The 26,359-nt window shown below is 37.3% G+C and overlaps 3 protein-coding genes across 3 annotated transcripts; 2 read left to right on the top strand and 1 right to left on the bottom strand.

The window, feature by feature from the left end:
- Positions 1–3: 3 nt before the first annotated feature.
- On the top strand, positions 4–2,065 carry LOC120631749. The gene is made up of 2 exons (XM_039901430.1): positions 4–201; positions 871–2,065. The coding sequence occupies exons 1-2, from the start codon at positions 198–200 to the stop codon at positions 2,028–2,030; spliced, it is 1,164 nt and encodes a 387-aa protein (XP_039757364.1). The 5' UTR covers positions 4–197; the 3' UTR covers positions 2,031–2,065.
- LOC120631740 (scm-like with four MBT domains protein 1) lies at positions 2,060–16,755 on the bottom strand. The gene is made up of 11 exons (XM_039901423.1): positions 16,579–16,755; positions 14,358–14,490; positions 12,919–13,196; positions 10,807–10,929; positions 9,263–9,391; positions 7,192–7,546; positions 5,835–5,964; positions 4,670–4,854; positions 3,792–3,981; positions 3,432–3,607; positions 2,060–2,958 (listed from the first exon to the last, which is right to left on the bottom strand). The coding sequence occupies exons 1-11, from the start codon at positions 16,648–16,650 to the stop codon at positions 2,120–2,122; spliced, it is 2,610 nt and encodes an 869-aa protein (XP_039757357.1). The 5' UTR covers positions 16,651–16,755; the 3' UTR covers positions 2,060–2,119.
- An 844-nt stretch (positions 16,756–17,599) lies between these two features.
- LOC120628739 (CSC1-like protein 2) lies at positions 17,600–23,962 on the top strand. The gene has a single exon (XM_039897338.1). The coding sequence runs from the start codon at positions 17,844–17,846 to the stop codon at positions 20,070–20,072; it is 2,229 nt and encodes a 742-aa protein (XP_039753272.1). The 5' UTR covers positions 17,600–17,843; the 3' UTR covers positions 20,073–23,962.
- Positions 23,963–26,359: the final 2,397 nt, after the last annotated feature.

Raw genomic sequence — 26,359 nt, 5'->3', positions numbered from 1 at the left:
TATGTTTATACATCATGCTAGGTTTGTCTTTGCCTTCCATTATCAAGAAGACGTTAAGTTTAAATTAATTATGTTCCTTACAAATACAATTAAAAAAGAAAATACATTTCTACGTTGCAACGCAATCCTGCTTTATTAAAATCATTTTACTTCAATTAACAAATCATTTGTCAGCCATACCGTGATTACTCATCAAAATGTGTATGTTATTTTTAACTTATCTATACTACCACGTTATCTATTACCTATTTAAACCGAAGAATTATTGCCTTCACCTTGTTTTCATTTGATTTTGGCGATTGGCTTGATTCGGTTTGATGGGAGGCTACGGCCTTGGCTAGTTTCCACACTCCTGACCGCTGTTTTTTATGCCCCCTCAGCTTAAGAACGATACTTAACTTTACTTTGGAGTAACTCATTATGTTGGTTTTATTACGCAATATTGCCAGGATATAGTTAGCTGATTGCTTACCCCTGCCTGTAAGGATTATTGACCGCAGTTCTGGACCAGTAAAAATGCACCCTTTTCTTAACATTGTTTTACAAAATTACATTTTCTATCTTGTATATTGATTTGACGGCCGATTGGCGTAGCAGGCAGTGATCCTGTTTTCTAAGCCGAGGCTGTGCGTTCGATTCCCATAACTGGAAAATGTTTGTGCGATGAACGTGAATGTTTTTCAGTGTTTGGGTGTTTACTGTTTACCTATTATATATTATTAGTATCTACCATTTATGTATTTATAAAAATATTCATCACTTATCTAAGGACCCATAACACAAGCTACGCTTAATTTAGAGCTAGATGGCGATGTGTGTTTTGTCGTAATATATTTATGTATTTTATTTTATATTTTTTCATAACCTCAGGCGACCCTGACCAATCTGCCGTCAGTGTTCATAAGCGTCACAGCTGCTATACGACCTTTTCTTCGGAGAGGACTAGTTCCCACGTCGTTTGTAAATCTGATGCCAACGTTTACTACACTTCGAGAACAGAGACAGACAGCTACACCAGATCTAAAGATAAAAGCTCTGGATCGAATTGTGAGTATTATAAAAACTATGAACACGACGAAATGCCAGTCAAAGACGACACTAGTTTCAATGACCACTCATTCAGTGAGGATAACGAAATGAGATCAGGGGACCATAAAGATTCGATCACTAATTCCGATCTCGATAAACTAGAACTGAAATTATTAAGTAAAATGTCCAGAGAGTTACAAACAGACGACGACGTAAGCAGCCTTGATTCAAACATTAAACTATTCAAGACAACAGTCCAGGAAATCTTCGACAATTTTTATAACAACATGCAAGACTTTGAACTGTACAAGAAAAAGTTTAATGAGATATTGACAAAGAACAAAGGGGATTCGTTCTCCGAAATGGAGGATTTCATAAGAGATATGATTCAAAGTATTGGATCATCAAAGTCGTTAATTTCTGATAAAAATATAGCAATAGCACACAAAAACGTTGATATGAGTGATAAAATGAGCAAAGAAAACAAAATTAATGTAAACAACATGGGACTAAAAGTATCTAAAAAAATGAACTCTACTTTAGAGACATTTTTAAATGAAAACTATTTAACTGATTCTACTTTCGAAGATCACGGTTCCAAATGTAAGCCTGGCACTAAAGCAGGAGACACTACATTTAATTTTGATCGATCCTCTTACACAACTTGCACCGAGGTTAAAATGCCAAATCGCGATATGCTTTCCGAAATAAACATCAGAGAAAAGAACATAGGTATGGCAGAAAACCAAGCGGCATCAGCAGATAATATCCAAAAGCTAGCGGCTAAGAAATTGCAAATAGAAAACTATGTGAAATTACAACAAGATTGTCGTACTAAAGATAGAGATAGAAATATACCAGTCAAAATTGCAAGCGTTAAGAAAAACATACATTTGGACGAAGATTTCATCCACGAAGCTAAAGAAGAGGAGACAAAGTTTTTTATTTTCAGAATATGTAACTATATCTGCAAAAAGTTTCGCAAGAATTCTGTTGGCTAAAGCTATTCATTTTAAATAAAACTATTAAGACATTTCAACAAGTTTATTTGGGACTAGATAATACAATAACACGTAATAATATAAACATTTTAAGAGTCAACATTTTCCTCAAAGTGATCTATATAGTACCACCGGACCATTGTTATGTGTTTGCAGAGTTGGATCGCATATTCTTTTTTCACGTGCAAAAAATCTGTGATCGTGGGTAGATCCAGCATGATGAATGCTACTCCGTCTATTTCTTCTTGCCTCATTTTGTCAGCTATGAGTTTGCAGTCTTCTGTGCTGCTGAGATAATTGTATACATCGTCAACGGACCAATCGAGAGGATTGCGGCCTAACTTAATCTTACCCTTCATAAGAGTCATAGCTGTGTCCTTTTCGAACATTTTATTATCCGAGGGCAGAGGGTCATCTGTGTGGAACTTAAGTTTTTTCAATTCTGGTTCTTCTGAATCGGAGACATCCGAAATGTTTTTAGCGTCTCTTGAATTGCAACTGCTCTCATTCGTCTCATTTTCCGTATCGCTGTCCGCGTTTTGTTTCTTACTTGAGCAGGAGTTGCTGCAGATTGTTTCCACGTCTTTTTTGTTCCAATGCGCTTCCTTCATTTGTTGAGCGAAATTCGGTAGTTTAGCGCCTCGGGTTTTCATTTCCAATTTCGGGAAGTTTCCTTTTGCTTCGCGTTTTCTTCTCGTGTGCCTCTTGTAGTCTGTGACACTATCAGGTGAATTAGGTCTCGTGCCACTTTCCGAGGGTGGTGTGGAGCCCGCACTATGTTCACTTTCAACAGATTCTCTGTCTCTGTTGTTCTCCGCTTCTTGTGGTGGCGGTTGTTCTTTCTCCCTCTTCTCTGGAGCCCCTTTTTTCTTTTTTCGTTTACCGTTTACACTTCCTTTAGGTCGGCCACGTCGTTCTGTGCCATTATCTGTGAAGTCAATAAGAAAATATGTACCCTGAAAATATTTTATGTTAACTAATTCTTTTATCTGACACACTAAAATTATTTATTTTTCTCGACAAAATGTTGAGATGTAACATTATCATAACATTTAAATTCCGTCGCGGAAAATCAGAACTAAAACATTAACAATGCCAGTTCTTTACTGTTAAATTAATATACAATGTACCGCGCTGAGTCTGTGTATTTTGGAACTCCCTACAAAATACCTATATCCAATCGTCAATCAGTTGAAGTGATGATTGTTAATGAACATTATAAAGAGGAGATACAGTTTTTCGACGCCTTTGATGCCTTTCTATGTACTCTTACTATTGGGGTCAGTAAGGGTGCTTTCCTTGCTCCGTACTTTTCGCAAGCTTGATCTTTTTAGACATAATCATCGGACATCTGTGTACTGTATACCTTACTCTGTGGCTAAGAATGTTGATGAAACTCACGGAACGTGGACTTCTCGACTTGCTGGCAGCTGTTGGGGCACTGCTCCGGGTACTCCACGGGGCCGAACAGGCTGGGACAGGCCTGTAGCTTGACGCATACGTCGCGGCAAAATGACACCACCCGATCTGACGTAGTCGCTATAGGCACGTAGGCATGGTAGGTACTGGTTTTGAGCCTGCGACAGAAAATTGCTTTTTGTAGTCATTTATTTATTATTTATTTCTTTTTACGTATTATTGGCACGGCAGGGCCACTTACACTAACAAGCCGCGAACAAAATCAAACATTTTAGAATTAATTAAATTTTTTATTATAGTTCATAAGCATACATGTTTTTTAAGTATTTTAATTATACTTACTTAGCTCTAAGCATTTCAAGCCGCATGCCCTCCTCAGGCGGCCCTTCAGTTTCCCAATCCTTGAGTAGCTTAGCCGGCTTGTACGAAGCCGATATAATTTTATTCAGCACCTCCTTCAGCACCAGCAACAAAGGGCCGGGGCCGACGGCTTTCGGCAGCTGGGATAGTTTATTCCTACTAATAGAAGGACCTGGAAAGTATAAAATTTCATTTTAAAATATATTTCATGTGATAACTTGAAAAATTAATAAAATAAACTCTTTCTTAATACACCTGTAATGTGCTCAAAGAATATTGTCATAAGAACAATGGATAAATATTGTTAATAAAGCGATAGCGGGTATTTTAATTAAATAAAACCAACGAATATGTTAACAAACATCTTTGAAAGTGGAGTTAATGATATGAAGTTATTTTAAACTATATTAAGACTTATTACAAAGTGACCCAAAAAAAAAACAAGCTCTCCTTTCTATTTTGTGTCCGTTTTCAACAAACCTAGGCTTCGCCTTAATGAGTTAGGCGATGTTTATAGAAAAAAAAAAAACGTTTCACCAAGTCTTATATAAGTTGGTTATATAGGTTGGTCTTTTATGGAATTTCCTTAGATTAGGCGTCACTATTTAGGCAATGCTTTGTTAGTCCCTAGTGAAAACGGGCATAAGTTGTTTGGTCTGTAGGTTGTCTACAGTGGCGTGCACTTCATATATGCACAAAAGCACTGCATAACCTAAAATTGATAAATAGGTCGTATAGGCGGAGGATTTTGGCCATTTTATGCCATTTTTCTGCTGTATGCATACCCTGGTAAGAAACCCAGTGTACGCCACTGGTTTTCTACCAGTCCGAAAAAGTCTATTAGTTATTTTTGATCTGACCTGCATAGCACTTGTAGTTGAAGAATATCCTGTCGCACCACTCCTCCGCGGGCTTGGGGTCGTCCCGGGGCGGAGGGGGCTCCTCCACTGCTGGGGGCTGTTGGTTGGTGTCGGGTATGTGCAGCTCGTGATTGTTGCTGTCGCACCAGCCCACTGGAAACAGCAGGTCGCTGTCTTGAGAGTACCTGTAAGATATAGCTATTTATGCAACTGTGACGTAATATCTATTTTTTCTTCATTGTCTCTTATCTATTTGTTAATTTTCGCGTAAAGTTATTTTCCGAATTGTAAATTTAAAAAAAACTAATTTTATAGTGTCTGTTTTTATTTATTTTATCGCTCTTACATTTTTAAAACGTTCTTTACACTAAAAGCTATTGATAAGATTGTTTACATTATAAGACGCGTTAGAAAAAACTAAGTGTAATTAATGTGGGCCTTTGAATCAAACTACTAATTACAAATGTCTTCATCTTAGTGTGGGTGGCCTTTCTAATATTTTTTATTTAACCCTGTATATAAGAAACGAACATAACGCTAAAATACATACTATCGCAATAAATAAGTATATGTTTCTTGAGTGCGTGTGTATGTCACTGAACTCCTCCTAGACGGCTGGACCGATTTGATGAATTTTTCGGTATGCGTTTGGGTGGCACCCTGGATGATTTAGATTCACAAATCAGCCCGACAGATGGCGTTGGGGTCAGCTAGTAAATATATATATATATATGCAACGTGTAAATGAAAACCGAAATAATACTTTACAGGCTTCAGAGGTACATTATGTACTGTCTCTGAGACTTATCTGTGAAACCGAAACGCTAATAGTTTTTGAGTAAACCACTGCCATAATTATTATTGACAGAAATCAGATACAGAACATCCTGTCCCTTTATTAGGTACGCGTCACTTAGCGTAGGTACTATGCACGTGTCGGTCTTATATCTTCAATAGGGTTGTCAAAAGTTTGAATGTTTTGAATTAGTTTGTATGGAAAAATAAATATACTTCTTTTGATTTAATATTTTTACAGGGTGATTCCTTATGAAATATACTAATGCATCTTTCAATATTATTTCGTAATTCTGCTACACGTTGTATAAAGACTAAGTTACCTAGGTTACAATAAGAAAACGCAGTTAAATGAATTGCTAGTAAATACCAGTATTTTTCGCCGATAGGCAGCAGTTCAACATATAACATATGCTCAACGATGGTTATGACGGACGCGACGTGTATCTCCTCTTGGTTCAGAGGGTTCACAGCTTCCAGCTTCATGTTCAATTCGATACCTGTAACGATAGTGAAAGGAAATATTAACTAAATTCAAAATTCATTTATTGACGTGACAACGTCTTATAATTCGATGGAGCCGGCTGCACGCACGAAAAAACATGACGTATGCGGCGTTACCTCGCTCTGAGGCGTTCCATTCAAGGCTTGAAGTGCAAGCGAGAGCGCGGAACGAGCGACAAAGAGGCACAGTCGGCCTCCGCGTTCGACATCTATCTCTCTCCTACTTGAGTGAGCGATGCGTCCGCGTGGACAGCTTCTATACAATAATACATTTACATGTTTTCGGCAAGGAAGAAGTGCAGTGAAAAGTGAATGCGGTGTCAATTGTTTCTAGCAACGATAATATCTATCAAACAAATAAAATTAAAATTTTCTTTTGAAAAATGCAACCATTCCATCAGTTTTTTCTTGTCGTTGACGACGTTGTCACGTTCAACTATCGTCAGTAAGCCGACTTTACAGACAACCAGTTTTTTCAAGTAGGCCAAGTTTACAAGCACTTGTGAAACGTTAAGTCAGGCTGTTTGTGACTCTACCGCCGGTTCAGAAGCTTTCACAGAGTCTTAGCCGGCAAGAAACTCAGCAGATTGCTCTTTTTCAACATCATTTTGCTGTTTACAAACTTTTTAATTTTCTATCTTGTGAGATGAGAGCGGAGCCTGCTTCCAAGCCTTGTCGTTAAGACAGCAACAAAACAACAATAAAACTTATATGGGCAATAAAAACTAGCGTTTCAACTATTATAAAAAGCATCCCCCGACCCACCGCTTCGCATTGCCCGCCCGCAATATTGGTTCTTTTTCGCCTACCGAACTGTATCTCTAAACAGAGAGAACAGACAAACACCCTACCCACACACACACAAATATAAGGCAGATAAATTGATTGAGAGATTTACGACCTACCTGGCTCAATAGTGAGCGCTGTGGTGTTTTAGTTCGAGGTTCCAAGTTTGATTCCCGCAGTTTTCGAAATTTTAATCTCGGAATTTTCTCTGGCCTGGTCTGACTCTGCGGCCTAGTTACCACCCTACAGATAAAGACGTGCAACTAAGCAATTTTGCGTTCCCGTACTATGTCGCGTTAACCCAATTAGGTATATAGGTTTCATGTTATTGCCATTCTCCCTAACAATTATTTCGTTACTTATCAGGTGAGATTGCAGTCAAGGGCGGACTTGTAGTGGAGAAAATAAATAATAATAAAAAAAAACAAAATAGGTACCTTTAACATACTCCTTATTCCCAAAACAGTAGTCCGGCGCGGGCACCGAAGCAGTCATAGACAAATACTCCTCCCAATCGAAAGCGCCCTCTGACCAAATCTTCGGAGGTTTAAATTCAAAGCTATTCCTCTGTGCCCACCCTATGGGGTAAATGTAGGGGTGCATATTGTCACACAGCCACGCCATTTTGGTATCCTCATAGTCATCGACGTGGTCGTCTATCACGACTAGGAAGTGCAGGTTGTTGAATATTTTCAGCACTGTCGCCGGGCGGATGGTGTTGAAGTCGCTCGGGCACAGAGCTTCAACTTTCATGCCGGTAGAGAAGCTGTGCGCTTCTAGCGTTTGGTTTGGCTGTTAAGAACAAAGAAAGTGACATTTTTGTTTATCGAAGTTTTACTTCTTAAGGGGCCATCCATAAAGTACGTTACACGTTAATGGGGAGGGAGGGTATCACCGAAGTGTGACATCGTGTGACAAGGGGCATGGGGGGGTCAATACTTTTGTGACGTCACATGTTAAAATTTTAAATACTAAAACCCAAAGTTTGGATGTGAATTAAAAATTTTGATTTAATTAGATTATTATTTAATAAAAATAAGTAAAAAATGAAAATAGCTGTTTTCTCTCGATTATTTTTAAATACATACATAAATTTAAAAAATGTGTGACGTCACATCAGGGTTATAAAAATGTGACAACCTGTGATTAGGACGGGGGGAGGGGTTCAAAAGTCCTAAAATTCGTGTGACGTACTTTATGGATGGCCCCTAAGCGGCGTTAGGTAAAAATCAAGGGGGTGAAATTATACGATCGTTACATGATGAAGGTAGTTGCGAAAAAGAGTGAGAGGGGAATACATCGTCCGCCAGCTCACTTTTTACGATGCGAGCGCACACCGTCACAAAAAACCGACACCCTGAAGTTAGTTATAAGGTTTGACAGTGTACACTTTCAATTGTCAAAGTCTGCGGGCTCATTCGGTGATTTAATTAATTCAATTGAACAAAAGTCTCAAATTTTAATGTTCAGTGAAACTTGGTGGTCCGATAATGAGATAATGCGTTATAATAAAACTTTAAATGTATTAAACACCTTTTTTTCTATGGTTAGTGTCGTTTTCTCTACAAACGTAAAAAAAGGCGTAAGATAAAAATAAATTGAAAGTTTTTTTTTTCTTGTTACGCCAAAGAAGTATAACTTCTAACGCGTGTACATAAGTACACACACGATTTTTCAGTAATTTGCTTTGTATTCGCCTGCTAAGGTGCATTTACACCAAGCAAGAAAGAGCAAGAGTTAGAAAAGAGCATTATTTCTTGATCTTTAAGAGTAAGCGAAAACTCGCCTCCAAAATAACAACGGTCAAGAAAGATGGACTTAGACCAAACGAACCAAGAGCTAGAATAAGAGCAATATATCCTGATCTATTAGAGTCGTCAGCGTTTACTCAGAAATATCGACGAGTAAGATTTAGAACCAAGAACTAGAATTCTTTTGATGATGATGACGCGCACTTTTTGCATGTTCTGTGAAGTGTTGCTCTGTTTATAAGCGATGGTTTTACAATTACCATCATGTGGGGTCCATCATTTATTACTTTTAAAAAAATGAACAATTTTCTTTGACGCTACAGTGTTTCGACACTCTTAGTACGTACTAAGGGTAAGTGCAGACCCACCTGTAAATTCCTACATTTCGCAATCGGGAAAGCTCCAAATGAGGAATGTTTCTTTTGTGGCGAGGAAGACACCGCTAGACATGCGATTTTTGAATGTCCAGCTTGTGCAGATTTGATATCTGTGGAACAGGCAGTTATGTGGACTCATACAGCCTGATAGCGCGCATTCTCACTTACCAGCGACGAGGAATGGCAAAAATATGCATAAATGCTAAGAGAAGAATGAGAGAAAAGATGAGAAGGAAAAAAGAGAAAATACTTTTAAAAAATGTTCGGCACGAAGTGATGTTTAGCGGTTCCGTGCAGACCTTGCAGATACGAGAGGATTGTTTTAGTACGTGCGAGTCGGATATTTGTGCCTCCTCAAAAAAAAAAAACGAAAGACCCACCTGGAACAGGTCCGCGGGCGTGGGTTCACTGATGGCCTCCTCTGCGCTTTGCCTCAACTGCGTGCTCAACTTGTTCTTGCACGAGAACTTGTTCACCTTGCCCGGGTACTTGAACTGCCACGGGGAGCCCTGGCAATGCGTAATTATCCTTTTAGGTTAATTGTAGCGTTCGTGGATAAAATATATATATATATATATATATATATATATATATATACTAGCTGACCCCAGCGCCATCTGTCGGGCTGATTGCTAAACCATCCAGGGTGCCATCCAAACGCATAGGAAAAAATTCATTTAAATCGGTCCAGCCGTTTAGGAGTTCAGCGACACGTACACACGCACACAAGATGTATAGAAACAGCATATAAATATAGCTATATAAGAGGGATAACGAATGCATACTTACTTCTATTCACAAAAAATACCTAATTTTTGCCGGAAATTTTGACGACCTCTCTGGCGCAGCGGAGCGCGCTGGGAATTTAGTAGGAGGGCACGGGTTCGATTCCCGGCAGGCGGCAGGGGCAATTTTGGAATTAATAATTTCAGAATTTTCTCTGGCTAGTTATGAAAATTGAGCTTAAACTCCGCGGAAAGCCGGAGAATCTGTATATTGCAATTAATAATTTCTTCAATCCTTACAATCCACACCAAACAGATCTTCGGCAATGTAGGGTACATTGCCGCACGCACGTTTCGGAGTTACCACCCTACCGACAAAGACGTGCCGCTAAGTGACTTAGCGTTCCGGTGCGATGTCGCGTAGAAACCTATTAGGGGTATGACTACCATACTCCCTAACAGGTCAGCCTGTTACCATTTAGACTGCATCAACACTAACCACCAGGTGAGATTGCAGTCAAGGGCTAACTTGTAATTTGAATAAAAACCACCACGCTAGGACAACCTCGCCACGCTACGTTTTTGTTGCTTGGAAGTGAACGATAGTCTGTTTTAAATTAAGAAGGGAAAAAAAAATGTATTAAGGGTATTACGTAAAATGAAAAATATGATAATACAAACACAAAATACCACACCTAGTGGCAAGAACCATAGATAAGTTAGGTTATATCAGTTGTTAAATGAAAATTGATTGGTGAAAGATAAATTTATGCCTAGGGATATTCTTTGATTAGGCCTTTCTTAGTGTCGTTAGTGAAAATCGGCATTTATCGCTTAGCGGCATATCTTTAAATATATAAATATACTACGACAATACACACATCGCCATCTAGCCACAAAGTAAGCGTAGCTTGTGTTATGGATACTAAGATGACTGATGAATAAAATAAATAATTAATTATAAAATAAAGATAAAAACCCAGACTCTGAAACACATTCATGTTCATCACAGAAAAATTTTCCAGTTGCGGGAATCGAATCCACTGTGTCAGAAAAGTGGTAAAAAGACCGAAGCCTTACCCCACCAAACCTATGTAGTATGTACCCAGCTGTCGGACAAAAATGCACCTGTGAATTAGTAAGCCAGCTACGCGGATAATTGAGTGGAGTGTCGATTACTCACAGCGGCGCGCGTGTACCTTGTTGGTGACGAAGCCGAAGCTGCTGAGGCGAGGGTTGCAGAAGAAAATCCAGAACTGTGGCAGATCCTCGTCCGCGCCGTCGTAGCGTAACAGAAGCCGTCCGCCAACGTTCTCGCACACCTGGAACCACATGGGGAACTAAAACCCAAGGTCACGACGGGGGCCTAACGTACAAAAAATAAAACGAGCGAGCGAACCGAATTAGCCTTTCGTTTTTATCATATTGTTACGAGCTAGAGTACGATCATTGGAATACCTAACTACGCGGATTCTTTTTTTTTTAGTCAAAGTCAAAGTCAAAAATATCTGTATTCAAGTAGGCCTATAGGTGGCACTTTTGATGCGTTCATGAGAATCACACGGTTGTGTGATGACGGCGATAACCACATTCGTAAACTTAAAACTAAAGCTACGTGGATTCCAAGCGCGTCCTGGTCTAAGAAGAAGCCAACAACAAACTTAGTCGGGTGTTTTTTTTATTGTTATCTCCATCTCACATTGTCACTTAAAATTATATTTATTGTTAATTTATAGTGATAACTTAACGTTGCCTGCGGTCTTTGTTCGAATCTTTTAAGGTCTTTTGTCATAGAAATCCCGTGGGAACCGTTACGTTTCCTTCGTTAAAAAACTTAAGTTACTCTCCGCCTTTTAAAGTAATACTTACACTTTCGCATTAAAGCAAAAATCAAAGATATCTTTATTCAAGTAGGCCTATAGATGAAATGTGTGCATTTATATCATTATATACCTAGTAATTAAGTAGGGATATAGCGTACATAATAGTGACAGGAGTCACATGATTTTAATTTGGCATGTGATGTTCGTGCTGTATCAGATTTCTTTCGTAAAAACTATGGCAGTGGTTTCTTCAAAAATTATTAGGTTTTCGGTTTCACAGATAAGTCTCAGAGACAGTACATAATGTACCTCTAAAGCCTGTGTAGTATTTTATTTTATGGAATTACCGCTGCGTCGCGACCATAGGACCGAGTGCGAGAACTTTGATCGCAAGTTGACAGCTGAGAGCTATTGTAGGGTGCACATATTTGTCTTTTCCGGGGACTAATCTTTTGTGACCGTTAATTTCTGCATCGTTAAGTAAAACATTAAAAAAATAAATGTTCATATATTTGGTTCATGTATGACATATCACATTATCCGCACTGAAAAAAAATTATCCTGTATTTATATATATATTATATATATCCTGTATATATTTAGGTGATTCCTAGAGAGAAAAAACAATTCACGATCTCTTATGTGATGTCTAACGACGTTAGAAAGTTAAGACACCGATTCCGCGGATCGGCGATAAAGATTCGGGGACTTCGGGGGATTCGGCTTCTTTCTACATACATGTAGAAAGAAACCTGTGAATCGCTATGTAGAATTTGTATGTAAATATATTCAATCCAACAAAATTAAGCTCTAAATATATCCCATTATGATTTATAATCAAAAAATTCTTTGAATTATAACACTAACCAAAGACCACACTCCATTACGAACGCCTTATTTTGGAATACTAAGATTTGTAACAAGTATAACATTCAAAATTCATTTATTTCAAGTAGGCCTTATATAAGCACTTTTGATACGTCAAGTCTGTCTGTGTGAAGGCAGATTCTACCGAGAAGAAGCCGGCAAGAAACTCAGCAGTTGCTCTTTTCCAATATAATATATATATATAATAACAATTTACATTTTACATTTTAAAATTCATGTTTCTATCTTGTGAGAGATCAAAGCGGAGCCGGATGCTTTCAAGGAACCTTGTCATTAAGAAATTCATCAATAGTATAATAACCTCGTCGTAATAAATGTGTTTTAACACATTCTTTAAACTTATGCATTGGTAGGTCCAAAATTACCTTAGGAATCATATTATAAAAGCGTATACTCAATCCCACAAATGTCTTCTGCACTATAGTGCTATAGATATATAATGTTTACCTTTTGACGATCACCTTTGTGGATCTTCCGAGTATACGTGACATTAGCGAAATACAACGTGCCGATGTGGCACACCTAAAAGCCAAAAAAAGCATAAAAGAAGAAGAAGCGTGTGAAGTTAACGCGGGGTTCATTTACGCGCTGTATGCTCACCGTGGCGATCCAGTAGCGGTAGGGGTCGATGGCGTTGCGCACCTCCACCTTCATGCCGGGCTTGATGCGGTCGAGGGGCGACAGGCCCTTGTTCGCCAGCGCCGCCGCGCCCGCCGAGCGGCCCGCCAGCAGCGCGCGTTTCATGAGGTCTATGATGCGGTTGCCGCAGCGAGCGTTTATGTCGTCGGGCGGCTCCACCAGCTCGTCGCACTTGCCGCACCAGCCCAGCGGGTGCACCTTGCTCTTGGACAGGTCGCACCAGAAGTCCGCCTCCGCGCCTTTCGGACCACGGCATTTTACTTTCACCCTCTTTTCTTTTTTATTACACTACTGTTAAAGACCACGCGCAAGTGCTAGTTACATCAGGCCACACTCGAACTACAGTTAAGTACTGCAATGTCAGTTGTCACCAACACGGCTAGCATGGGTAGGAGAGAATTATATCCGCGGGGAACGGTTAAAAATGTATCTTCTCCCACAGCTTTAGCAGCGTAGGAAAACTGTTATGTAGACGGTAGCTCCTTCCAGAGATTAAGCTACAAATTAGCTTTGCCCTTTACCAAATGTTTACAAACAAACAGCATTTAATATAAGATATAAAAACTACTAATATTTAAATATAGCGAGCGATTAATAGGTGAGTTGGCGCGCGCGCGCGTGATTGCGTGTGTGTGCCTGTGTGTGTCCGTGTTAGTGTGTGTGGTTGTGTGTGTGTGAGTGTGTGTGAATGTGTGTTTCTATTTCAGTTATGCTAAACCCATACCCTAATCGGTTCCTAGGCGACATCATATCGTAATGCTTAATCGCTTAGCGGCGCGTCTTTGTTGTTCGGGTGGTAGCCACGGCCGAAGCCTCCCATCAGACCAGACCAGACAAAGTTCGGACAGAATAAATCCCCAAATCTGCCCTGCCGTTAATAGAACCTTGTACCTCCAACTTAAAACCACAGCGCTCACCGCTGCTGTTGTCCACCATTACAGCCAATTTCGGATAGGTAGACTTATCCATAATATTCTTAAACACACACTAAGGAGAAGTTGATGTTTTACTTCACAGCCAAAGAAAGTTATATTCTATTGATTAGCACGCATATAACTCCATAATGTTAGAGGTGCGTATTGGAGATCCCCAATGAGATCAAAGTCGATTACTAGGCTATAAAAGCAAATGATATTTAATTGCTTAAAACACATAACTTTAAAAAGTTAGAGAGTGTTCACTCAAACCCCAATCGATAAATACAAAGACAACGATTTTTAGCATTTCTAACGCAATAATTTAAATTTAGAAAAATAATAGTTTTGAAACTGGCCAGTCACCTTAAGGGTTAGCTTTTACCATTTTGATATTCGAACCCTAAAATGAAAAAAATAATTCTAGGTAGGTATATTCTATCTGGGACTGCGGTTGGGCTGGGAAATGACTATAGATTAACTTACCTATAAACTTGATGCGCAATAGATGAGCGCATACCATGGTGATCTCAGCTATCCAGTACATGTCCGGGTTGGTTTTGTGGCATACTTCCAGCAGCATGCCTTGCTTGATTCCATTGTTGAGGCTTGTTTCCACCTTCAATTTAAATGTCTATGAATAAATCTTTGCCACTTCGAATAAGTGAGCACAAGTCAATTTTGCTCATTATGAAAAAAATACTTTTGAATATAGAACACAGCAAATTTGCATTTCTAATTTCATTAACTCACAAAATGTTCAGAAACTCATTAGACTTAACTACAACATATTATTTCATTTAAACTGAGGCAGATTATTATAATAAAACTGAAACTCTGTGAATTCTATACATACTATATTGTAATTGCAAGAGTAATTGTTTCCGTTAATATTTGGATGGACAGGAACTGAGACTCAACTAAAAGGTTACCAGGAATTGAACCCCTCAGCACAACAACATTCAAGAAGCCAAAGAGACGACCCTACGGGTGCCTCCTGTAAGACTAGGAACTCAGACAATGGTGACATTTGAGCAGCTTTCAAGGCTTTTCAGGTAAATTATAGCCCACACATCATGACAGACTTGCAAGTCAATAAAGTACTGTATTAAAGATAGGCGATGTACCGGGAGCAGTGCTATGCTTTGAAGCTGCAGCTCAGCAACAGCCTGATTTGGCAGAAGCATGGCTCCTATTAGGGACCACACAAGCAGAGAATGAACAGGACCCTTTGGTAATAACTGCCTTTGGAATTAGATCCAAGACAACCAGAAGGCTATATAGAAAGTATTTTGTTGTTATTTAATATAGTATTAAATTTGGACTTACTAACTTGACTATCTATTAATAGTGACTTTGAAATTTGTGTAATGAAATTTTATTTATTAATTATATTTTTAATGTTCTTGTTTATATTTGTAGCGCCAACTGCAGTTTTAGTAGTTTGATGAACTGTAGGTTAAAAGTGGAATTAATAGCCTGCAAATTTGAGAGTTACTTTCTAAGATATTCTCAAAACAATCTCCACACATAATCAGATTTTTATGTGATTTACATATCTATTTATTACTTCAACCATAACCAAAGTTAAGTAAAATAAGGCTGGTCTATGTCATTAACAAATGAGTTTTTGGTACAACAGACTGACTAAATGACAGTATGATTTTTATATTGATCATTATTATTTGATCAAATTGATATGACGGATGCATTGCAGTAACCCTTGTAAAAAACAACCAACTTGGAGGTTCACTAAATTTAATCAATTAATATTAAAACTATTTGAAACAATCCAATCTCTAATTTCTTCCATTAATATATTGTAAACTTTTTAATTAGATCATTAAAATTGTTATTATAATGAAATGAGAAAAAAAATAGAGACAAACACAGAACATTGATTGGATCTAGAAATTAATTGCTTAATAACAATGAATCTAAAAGATGATAATAAGCAAGGAAAACTAAAAATAATTGTATGATTCATGCTTTCAGTCAAAGAACTGCTAAAAACATCACAGTTGCTTCAAAACAAAAATGGTTTTCATTAATGTTGGGTAACCTGAGTGAAACACACAAAACTGTGATGACTGTTTTTGCTGCTGATTTTATAAAACAGAACTAATTAAATAATACTTTCTAATCATGAAATTATGTGTAGTTTGAACACAGTGGAGAATTTCTTGTATATATACTATAAGATTAAGAAAATTTTAAGACAAACCAAAATCTTTTGTGATTAAAAATAATTGGTCAATTATATTTAATCAATATATTTCATTTAATTATTTTTCATGTTAAATTCATCATTATTCAATGTTTAATTGTAATGAGGTGGCACACTTAAAATATTATTTGCTAACAACTTCCATATGGATAAACTTTAATACATCTTAACTAAAATAATAATAGCAGAAAAACTATTCAAATTACCCTTTCCACGTATTATATTTAAGCTATCTTAATAGTTTTTCTACACAGCAATCTAAAAATAGCTTACCATGGCCTTTGTCGCGATACTGTTCAAAAAATATATTTTACGAACTTTTCTTATAAATCAGCTATGATCCAATTATTTCACAAATAAATTCAAATATGCAACAAACAAAAATATACACCGTATATAAACACAAATGTAACTAAATCAAAAGTACTTTTTATCAATAATTATACAACATTAAAACAGCAGTTAAAAGTCGCAACTTACATGAGAAAATAGTTCTTCGGGAACAGCGACGCTTTTTGTGTCTTCTAAATAATTATTCCAATCAAATTCCATTATTAAATCAATTAGACGATACAGTTACAGGCTTCATTAACTTCAGATGTTTAAAATTGATTAAAATTATGCTTTACATGACAAACTTCAGTACTCTGCCGTCGAAGTTTTTTCACTGAATGAAATTGAAAATTATTGAAATTCATCAAAATTTATTTATTAAACTGGCAACTCCACTTGTAAAACTATTAGTACCCTCTGTTTCCGGTTTCCAGCTTATCTAGGTTTTTACGTTGCATATAAGCGCAGTGTTTGTATTCTCTTTAGACGCACGTTATCCCATGGAAACTTGATGGGAACGGTAATTTCTAAGTCACTTCTTTGATAAATAGAATCGTTGTACATATGACCATACTTATACTATGTGCTTTACTGCACCTGCCTCTTGATCCCTTTTGCTTTCCAGTCTTGGCTCTTCTAATATTGGTTTTTATATAGTATTTTAATGTTAATTTAATGGGATCAGATCAGATCAAATATTGTAGTTTATTTTTATATTTCAAAATACATATAATAATTATACAGTAGTATTGACCCATTGAAGCCGAAGTCCTACAGTCCCTTCGGCTTCACTTTCGAGGGACCGAGTTCGATTCCCAGCACGCTGCTCTAACTATTCTAAGTTATGTGCGTTTTATATCACTTGCTAAAACGGTGAAGGAAAACATCGTGAGGAAAACTGTATGCCTGAGAGTTCTCCATAAAGTTCTCAAAGGTAGTCCACCAAACCGCACTGAGCCAGCGTGATTGACTAAAGCCTTCTCATTGTGGGATAAGACTCGTGCCCTGGGCCGTTAATGGGTTTATATTGGTAAATTTTGAAAAAAATGTTCGGAAATATATATCCAAAAAATATTATAATCGTTATCAAAGTATAGTAGAGTAAAGTAATACAAATATTTTGAAGTCAAAGACTATTTATTACTGGTCTGTGATTGGGTTGACGATGGTTGTTCGTCTTAAATTTTTTGATTTGATTAAATTAATTATTTGTCATGCCAGTTTGTCATACTAATTTCTTTGTCGTATAAGAGCTCTAAATGTTTTTAAAACGATACATAAAATCATTACGAAGTTAGATGCATCGATAACATAATTTGTCAATTAAGTTTTTCGTGTTTCGTAAGTGTCCAAATTATGTGATCACTTTCTCTGCGCCGACAGTGCTGTGTATTGTGATTGTGAAATCAACAATGGGAGACAATATGTTTTACTCTTTAGCAGTGAACGGTTCGAACGGGACTGTTGACGAGGGTTGCATGCTGCTGAACACTTCGCAGAGTATCATAATTACCGGAGCTTACAACGGCATACCCCAGACCTTGATCCTCAACGTCATATCGTGGACATGTTTAATTTTATTATTCACGGTTCTACGGCGCACTGCATGGAACTACGGGCGTATGGCGCTTGTACAGCGGTCAAGAACCAGGTGGACGAACTTGTTTTTCCGCGGCGGCGATAATGACGCTCTTGTAGAGAGGCGACGGAGCGCTGAAGAGTCCTTGAGTATCGATGAAGGCTTCTTTACTTGGTTACCAGCCGTGTTTCGGCTTACTCGTGAGCAGGTCCTCGCCAAGTGCGGCCCGGACGCCGTCCACTACCTCTCGTTTCAGAGGCATGCGATAACGCTCATGTTCATTGTCACATTAGTCTCAATAGGTATAATTTTACCAATCAACTTCCAGGGATCAAATGAACAGAATGCAAACACTTTCAGTCGTACAACTCTATCCAATATAAAGGGAGATTCGCCTTGGCTATGGGTACATACACTGATGAGTATAGTATTCCTTCCAGTATCAGTTCTTATCATGAGAAGATGCACAGGCAGGAAACCAGTTCCAACCTCAATGACGGGAACTATTATGATCACAAACATTTCGAGAGCTGATAGAAATCAGGCCACAATAAAAGCATATTTCACACACAACTTCCCCCATATACAGATTGTAGACCTACGCCTTGCGTACAACATAAACAAGTTGAATGAAGTACAAGAGAAAAAGGAAATGGTGAGTGAAGCCTTAATTTACACGGACACTTATTTCAGGAAGACAGGAAAAAGGATAACTGTGAAACCAACATTATGTGGACCAGAAGTGGATGCTTTAGAATATTACACCAATGAAGAAAAACGTCTTAAAGATGAGGCTAAAAGGTGTAAAGCTATGGTTCTCAATGACCCATTAGGCATCGCTTTCTTAACACTACCTTCATACCAGCTGGCTGATCATGTAATAAACCATTTTAGCTTGCACCGCGGTTGGGTTTTGACCCACGCCACAAACCCCTCTGATATTATTTGGGAGAATTTGTCTGTTCAACCTGGTATATGGTATGTCAAAGCCATTATAATCAACTTTTGCCTTTTTATAGTGCTCTTCTTTTTGACAACACCTGCTTTTATCGTGAATCTTTTCAGAACACTAGTAGTTAAGCCTGAAAGCTTGAATAAGATCAGTACGTTGATTTTTGAGTTTCTACCAACTTTACTCCTATGGACCATGGCAGCTGTAATGCCAGCGATTGTGGCATTCTCTGATAAGTTTCTTTCACACTGGACCAAATCTCAACAGAACTATTCAATTATGACAAAAACTACATCATATCTATTGCTTATGACTCTTATTCTTCCATCATTAGGACTTGCTAGTGTGGACGCTTTACTGCGGTGGACATTGCACCACCAAAACGATACAATGCGTTGGGATTGTGTATTCCTCCCTGATAAGGGTGCTTTCTTTGTAAACTATGTGATAACTTCAGGATTTATTGGAACCTCACTCGAGCTGATACGTTTCCCAGAGTTGTTCCTTTATGTTTGGTATCTTTTGCAGTCTAAATCGAAAGCAGAAAAAAGTTACATAAAAAAGGCTATATTGTATGAATTCCCATTTGGCGTTCACTATGCATGGAGTCTCGCTGTATTTTCTATAACTATGGTTTACAGCCTGGCTTGCCCTCTCATTGCGCCGTTTGGGCTTATATACTTTTGCATGAAGCATGTTGGTGATAAACATAATTTGTATTTTGCGTACGGGCCCTGTGATATGAGTGGGGTTGGTGGTGGTCGCATTCACGCCACTGCAGTCCGATTAATTCGTTTTTCAGTGTTACTGTTGTTAGTCAATATGGCGGCATGGGCCGGCCTAAGAGCCGGTTTCGAAGCTCGAACAATCATTTTAATAATGGCCTCCATTGTTGCATTTGGAACATTTTTGTTACTTAGTCCATTCCCCAGCTGCACACCTCCGGCGCCCTTGCAAACAGAGACGCCTGTTAGGTTCCCGGAGTATGTAGCTCCAGTATTAGCCAAACCCTTGGACACTTCGCCCACTTCGACACCTTCTACACCTGACTATGGCGCGTCTTCACCAGTTGGTAACCTGTCATATAGCCCAGACCCGATCAACATATAAAATCTTCACCCTAATAAGCTTAATAATTCCTGGTGAATTCATATCACATGATAACGAAAATATCTTCGATATTGGTCGTGTTTTGTGATACTGACTAATGCATAGAGTGTATTTATAGCAATGTAAATAAATAATGCAATATTTTTGTATATTAATATAGTCCTAGTCTATTGAGGATACTCTGGAAAGTCTTCGTTTCCTTATATCGTTTGCTTTCTGCACCGCACCATCTTAATACAATATTTTGTTGGGCACCAAATAGGTGGTAGTGTAGCAACCTTAAAATGAGGTTAAGCTAACAAAATGTTGAAATCAAATTATAGATCAGGTTTTTATGTTCCTGGTGAAATTAATCAAGTAAAACCATTAAACATATTATGTTTAGAGTTCAAACACACAGAGGGCAGAGACGTCAGTAACTTTATCGCCATTTTGCTGATTATATTAGTATAATTTGTATGTAAAATATTATCTTTTTTATTACTAGTTTAATCAACGTATTAATTCATTATGGGATGACTACTTCGCTTTGTATTTTTCAGTAACATGTAAATCAATTTGTTCATTGTTATCATGAAACCTCTTTAGTTATTGTTTTAAAGATAGCTATCATTAATTAGTTTATTAGTTAGCCAGACAGTGTACGGCGACGTTACACTAACATTTTTTACTAAGTACTTAAATATCTATAGAATTTATAGATAGAACATCTGTTATAAAATATCCTGACTTTATTTCACCAGTAGGGCTAGCATGGGCAGCAGAGAAAACAATTTTCCCCGATTATATCCACTGACAAGGGATTTCCCCGTTGCCCACCTGCCATGGTACGGCTACAGGGAAAAGGAGAAGTTTACTCCTTTTTAGTATTACACTTATATTATTTCCAACCGTGCGGCAGGCCGATAAAAATGTGGGAGATGATAAACATTTTCTTCTTTCCCCAAGTAGTTAATAACCATACAAGAAGTTCACGGTTTCATTCTCGCAATTTTCGTGTGTCGTAAATAAGGGACAGCCTGGACAGTGGAAATGATATGTGCTACTTAATTGTGCAAGGTTTCTAATGCTACTTAAACCCCCAAGCTTACCAAGCCATCTGAGATTACAAAAAATGAATAAGGCGATTAACTTGCTTGTTAGCACTTGCTCGTCATTCGATCAAATGTTTTCTGCACTTTCCTAACACGATTATGCTGATATCACAAACTCCTGAAGATGCTTCGATGTCGGAGCGAAACGTGCGTAGAGAGTACATTGCAGAAGATCTGCTTAGCATGGAGTATAAAGATTGAAGAAATTGTAAATTACACCGTACAGATACTCCTGCTTTTCGCGGAGTGTTGCAAATTAAACTCCTTATTCATTATATATAATGGGATTCTGCAAAGTAACGCCTGCTTCTATGCAATATATTTGGCTGACATCTACTTGCCAAGTGTTCGATAAAAGTTTATTGCACAAGCGTGTGGATGTAGCAAAAGTTATGTAGTTCTTCAGATGGCAGCAACCCATTCTAAGCTTCAACGAGAGTTTACAATTATCTATTATTTATATCAATCGATCATACTAGTCTGTTTCGAACAAAACTCGAGCAACGCATTTGTGGAAGGCACCCTAATATCAGATATTCGAAGCTAAATAAACATAAGGTTATATAAAGTGTCCTCGAAGGTAAAGTTTTAGTCGATGCCAATTATTGAACCGTATTTACTTTTCTTTTGTTCGAATTTCCGTCAGTATGAAACTTCAGCTCTGCCGTCCTTAAGTTAATCGAAATGGGATTTTACAATTCGTTGAACTTTATGTTTTGGAGTCATAGTAGCTGACTACCATCACTTAAAACAGTATTTTTTATTATTTTTTACACCCTTATTTCAAAAATATAATCCGTATTTAATTGACTTAAAGGTGTCACATAAATTTGTCGTTTTATAATATGAATTTACTACGATCGCAGCAGTTAAATTCACCGACAAGTAACATTAAGCTATAAAAACTCACCAGTTTTCTTCAATTCAGCCTTTTTCTTATTAAAAACATGCAGCTGTTATCTAATCAAGATGAAATAACAAAAAATTTACGTCAAAGAAAAACAAAAATGTCGCTATTTCTTAATAATATTTATTTTAAGTATGTGTATTTTACGTTGTTCTTATAAAAATTATAATCAAAGTGTAGTTTTACACTTAAACGAAATAAACATGCCTTTTATTGCCTGAATTATAAGATTTTTGTAAATAGTTTTATATTGCAATATCTCTGGTATAGTGGGACCATTCATAATTATTTTACGGCACAAAAATATTATGAATCCTGGCTTGCTCTGCCTCAAGGGAAAGCCTGGAAAAGTCATTCAAATGAACCTGTATTATTTAATTGTTATTAAAACCAATGAAATTATACTTACACTATATTCGTTTACTCACTCTCCCTCTTTTACTTAAATCATGTGAAAGTAAAAGATAAATCTTGGTGCCCAGGGTCCTATCTATTCGATAGCGTTAACTACAATTTGCATAGAATCAAAAGAGTACCATATAGTTACAACACGGGGTAATAGTATTGGCACTAGATTGTCCTCTTCTAATAGCAAGACTCGGACAATAAACTATAATTTAAAATTATTAATGATAATACAGTGTATCGTTGGTATATCTAATGAAATAAATAAAATAAAATAAAAGACGTGATAGAAAACCTCACTAGGCACTTTGAGGAGCTGTTCTGTTTATCAGTTGACACCAAATTAAGCAGCCACCGTGGAAATTTTCTTTCAAAGAACGCCCAAACATTATAAATTATAATTGTATCTGCCAATAGGAAAAAGAATGCAAAATATAAATAGCTAGCCAAATTTGGTGTCAAATGTAATCAGGGCCCGTTGGTCCTGACTTCCATTTTTTTATACATTCTACATTTCTTTGTGCTCACTCGTCATACACCTGAGAGTTGTCTTGTGTTATGAGCTTGAAAATTTCCTAGGGAAAAAAAATAATAATACGGCATCAGATCGGTCAAATCAGAGCAAACACTTCTATTCGTATACCATATTTGGTAGCTCTGTTATTGTGAATCATGACCGCGACACGTTTGCTAAACCTTTGGATTTGATTGACAGTCCAGATTTTACTAAAGTTATTTAAATAATGGTTCCTGTAGAATTTTATTAAGGCGTTGCTTTGTGAAATTCCTTAAAATGTCCTGTTAATAAAATCCAATGGAACTTTATATAATGAATTTAATAATAAACGATTGTCTCGAAGAATCACATAAATGATACAGATACAACGTGCGATAGCTTAATTTGGTTTTTTCGTAAATAATAACAATAATACTAGCTTTATACCCATTGTACATTTAACTTGCGTTTTATTTGTATGATGTGTTGATTATTTTGTATGCAATAAGTTAAAGCTTTTACAGTCACAGTGTGATTTTTTTAGTACTAAATGTGTTCAGCTTTACCAAAATAATATTAAAATAAGATAAAAATGCTTTCCTGAAAAAAAAAAAAAACGTTAAAATCCTGTACGTCAACATCGACAAGCAGTCTTTTTAACCTGACCATGTCTTTCGAATCAAAACATATTAATCAATTGCCACACCTAATTTTTTATAGGATAAATATTTTTTTTAAATCTGTATGTAAATAAACAGCTTTATATTTGTGATTTTAATGGCTGCCTTACTAGTTTTTGTACGCTTTAATGATTATTAGTTTAATAAACTTTTTTTTTTGTAAATAAAGCTAGAAAGGATATTTACGTTATTTATGTATATTGCAGATATATTTAATTTTATACATAGAATGTTTTGTTATTACTTAATCTTATCACGATCAACATTGTAGTTTTATCGCTATAACAAATAAATGACATCTTCAATTATTTTTTGTGTCATTTTTACCATTCGTTGCACTTCGGCTGTCTAATAAATATGGTAAGAAGCGGTGATAGCCCAGTGGCTAACACATCGACTTCACTTTCGGGGTGCCGAGTTCGACTCCCAGCACGCAAATCTAACTTTTCGAAGTTATGTGCGTTTTAATTATTAAAATATAACTTGCTTCGTTGGTAAAGGAAAACATCGTGAGGAAACCTGCATGCCTGAGAGTTCTATAATGTTCTCAAAAGTCTACGGAGTCCACCAATCCGCACTGGGCCAGCGTGGTGGACTACGGTTGTAACCCCTTCTCATGACTACGGTTGTAAGCCCTTCTCATTGCGGAGACCAATGCCCAGTAGTGGGCCGGTAAATGGGTTGATATGCTGATGATGATGAATAAATTGGGTAAAAGTAGTGTGTAAATGAAGTATTTAAATAAAATTATTTGTAAAACAAAATTAGTTCAGAGTTGATAGTGAATCTCGGCTATCCGTACAATCCGTCCGGCCCTTAAAAATCGGTTTAGATTTATATTACCTAGTTTTATCTCCAAAAAAAGTTGAAAACTCCTTAGGAAGAAGTTTTTCATTCTATGCCAACTTTCTGCTTTATGCCTGCCTAGGTCAAAAACCTTTGCTGTTTCAATACCGACCTTTTTTATTAGCGATTAATTATTATTATTTTTATCAATCATTTATAACGGGGCAGAAGGCGTAACAACGCACGGAGCGGGGCGGACGACGCCTATTTCCCAAACCCTTTTTGACGCCTTCTTTGATGGTGCAGTTGTTAGAGCTGCGGTCTTATAAGATTGAGGTCCAAGCCAATTTGGGAATTCATAATATGTGAAATATCTGTCCTGGTCTGGCGGGAGGTATCGGCCCCGGCTAGATACTGCCCTACCGACGAAGACGTGTTCAAGCGATTTAACATTACCGTACGATGCCACCGAATAGGGTGGTTTAATATAACTGCCATATCCCTAACAGCTATGCTCGGAGTATCTCTAGGTGATCAAATCAGAAATGTGGAGCTCCGTAGAATAACCGACATTGCTCAACGAGTCGCGAAGCTGAAGTAGCAAAGGGCGGGGCACATAGCTCGGAGAAAGGATGGACTGGTAAGCGCAACGTCGCGTTGGTCAACTCCAACGAGGACAGACGACATTCAGCGCGTCGCAGGTAGCTTCTGGACCCAACCGGCACTAAATCTTGAAACTACCTCCAAAAGACTTACGAGTATGTCCAGCAGAGAACGTCTATCGGTTGATATGATGATGATGATTCCTAACAGGCTAGCCCGCTACCGTCTTGACAGCATCATTACTAACTACTAGGTGACGTTACAGACAAGAGCTAACTTTTAGTGGAATGAAAATAAAACCCATTCCTTTTCATGTTTTTGCTCGACCATCATATTAAAACCAACACGGGGTGGAACATGCTAACTAATAGAGCAACGATGCGATACGTAACATGTGCTAATAAGGTATTGAAGTAGGAAAAAAATCTTCATCGCTTGCTTTGTTTCTATAAATATTTAGCTTCCTAAATAGGATGTTTACATTCGTCATCATTCAGAACACCTACATTACGTTTATCTAACCTATATAATATCTACCTACCTATTCATGTCGTAATTATTAGGTGTATATACAGTGCCGGATTAAGCACGTAGCAAGAGTAGGAATTGCTACGGGCCCCGCGCGAAAAGGGAATATTTAATACCGCCCATCTCTGCCTGACTGACTAACTGACAGACACGCATGCTCACACTCAAACGCATACATAGCATCGCCTATAGTAATTTACTACACTGTTATTTGCCCACAAAATTGTAACCTACAGATAGCAAATACACTCCAGCAAATATATACAATTGTATTTAAGATACGTATAAAGAGCAACTACTGAGTTTCTTGCCGGCTCTTGTCGGTAGAATCTGCTTTCCGAACCGGTGGAAGAGTCACTACAAATATACGTGACGTTTCAAAAGTGCTTATAAAGTAGGCTTACTTGAAATAAATGAATTTGAATTAGAAATTTTAATATTGAGTATTGAATTGTATTTTTACCACTTTATACTTAAGACACCATATCAGATCTAGGGCTCTTTTAAAGAATTTGTTACGGGCCCCGCGCTTGCTTAATCAGGCACTGTTTATATATCTACTCTATTCCACTACGAAGTTCACCTGCATAGCTTTTGCATAGGCACAGCATACACATAATATAGCTTTTCTAGAAGAGATCAGGTGTTTTATATTTATATAGGTATTTATGTTATATATTTTATTTGTATTTATATGTAATATATTTATATATATATATATATTGTATTTATATTTATATATTTATATTTTATTTATAGATTTGTATAATTTTAAACCTTATTTATTG

The sequence above is a fragment of the Pararge aegeria genome, chromosome 2 (genome assembly GCF_905163445.1).
Source record: "Pararge aegeria chromosome 2, ilParAegt1.1, whole genome shotgun sequence".
Taxonomy (NCBI): domain Eukaryota; kingdom Metazoa; phylum Arthropoda; class Insecta; order Lepidoptera; family Nymphalidae; genus Pararge; species Pararge aegeria.
Note: the sequence above shows the minus strand (reverse complement) of the source record. Positions and strands in the feature narration are given on the sequence as shown.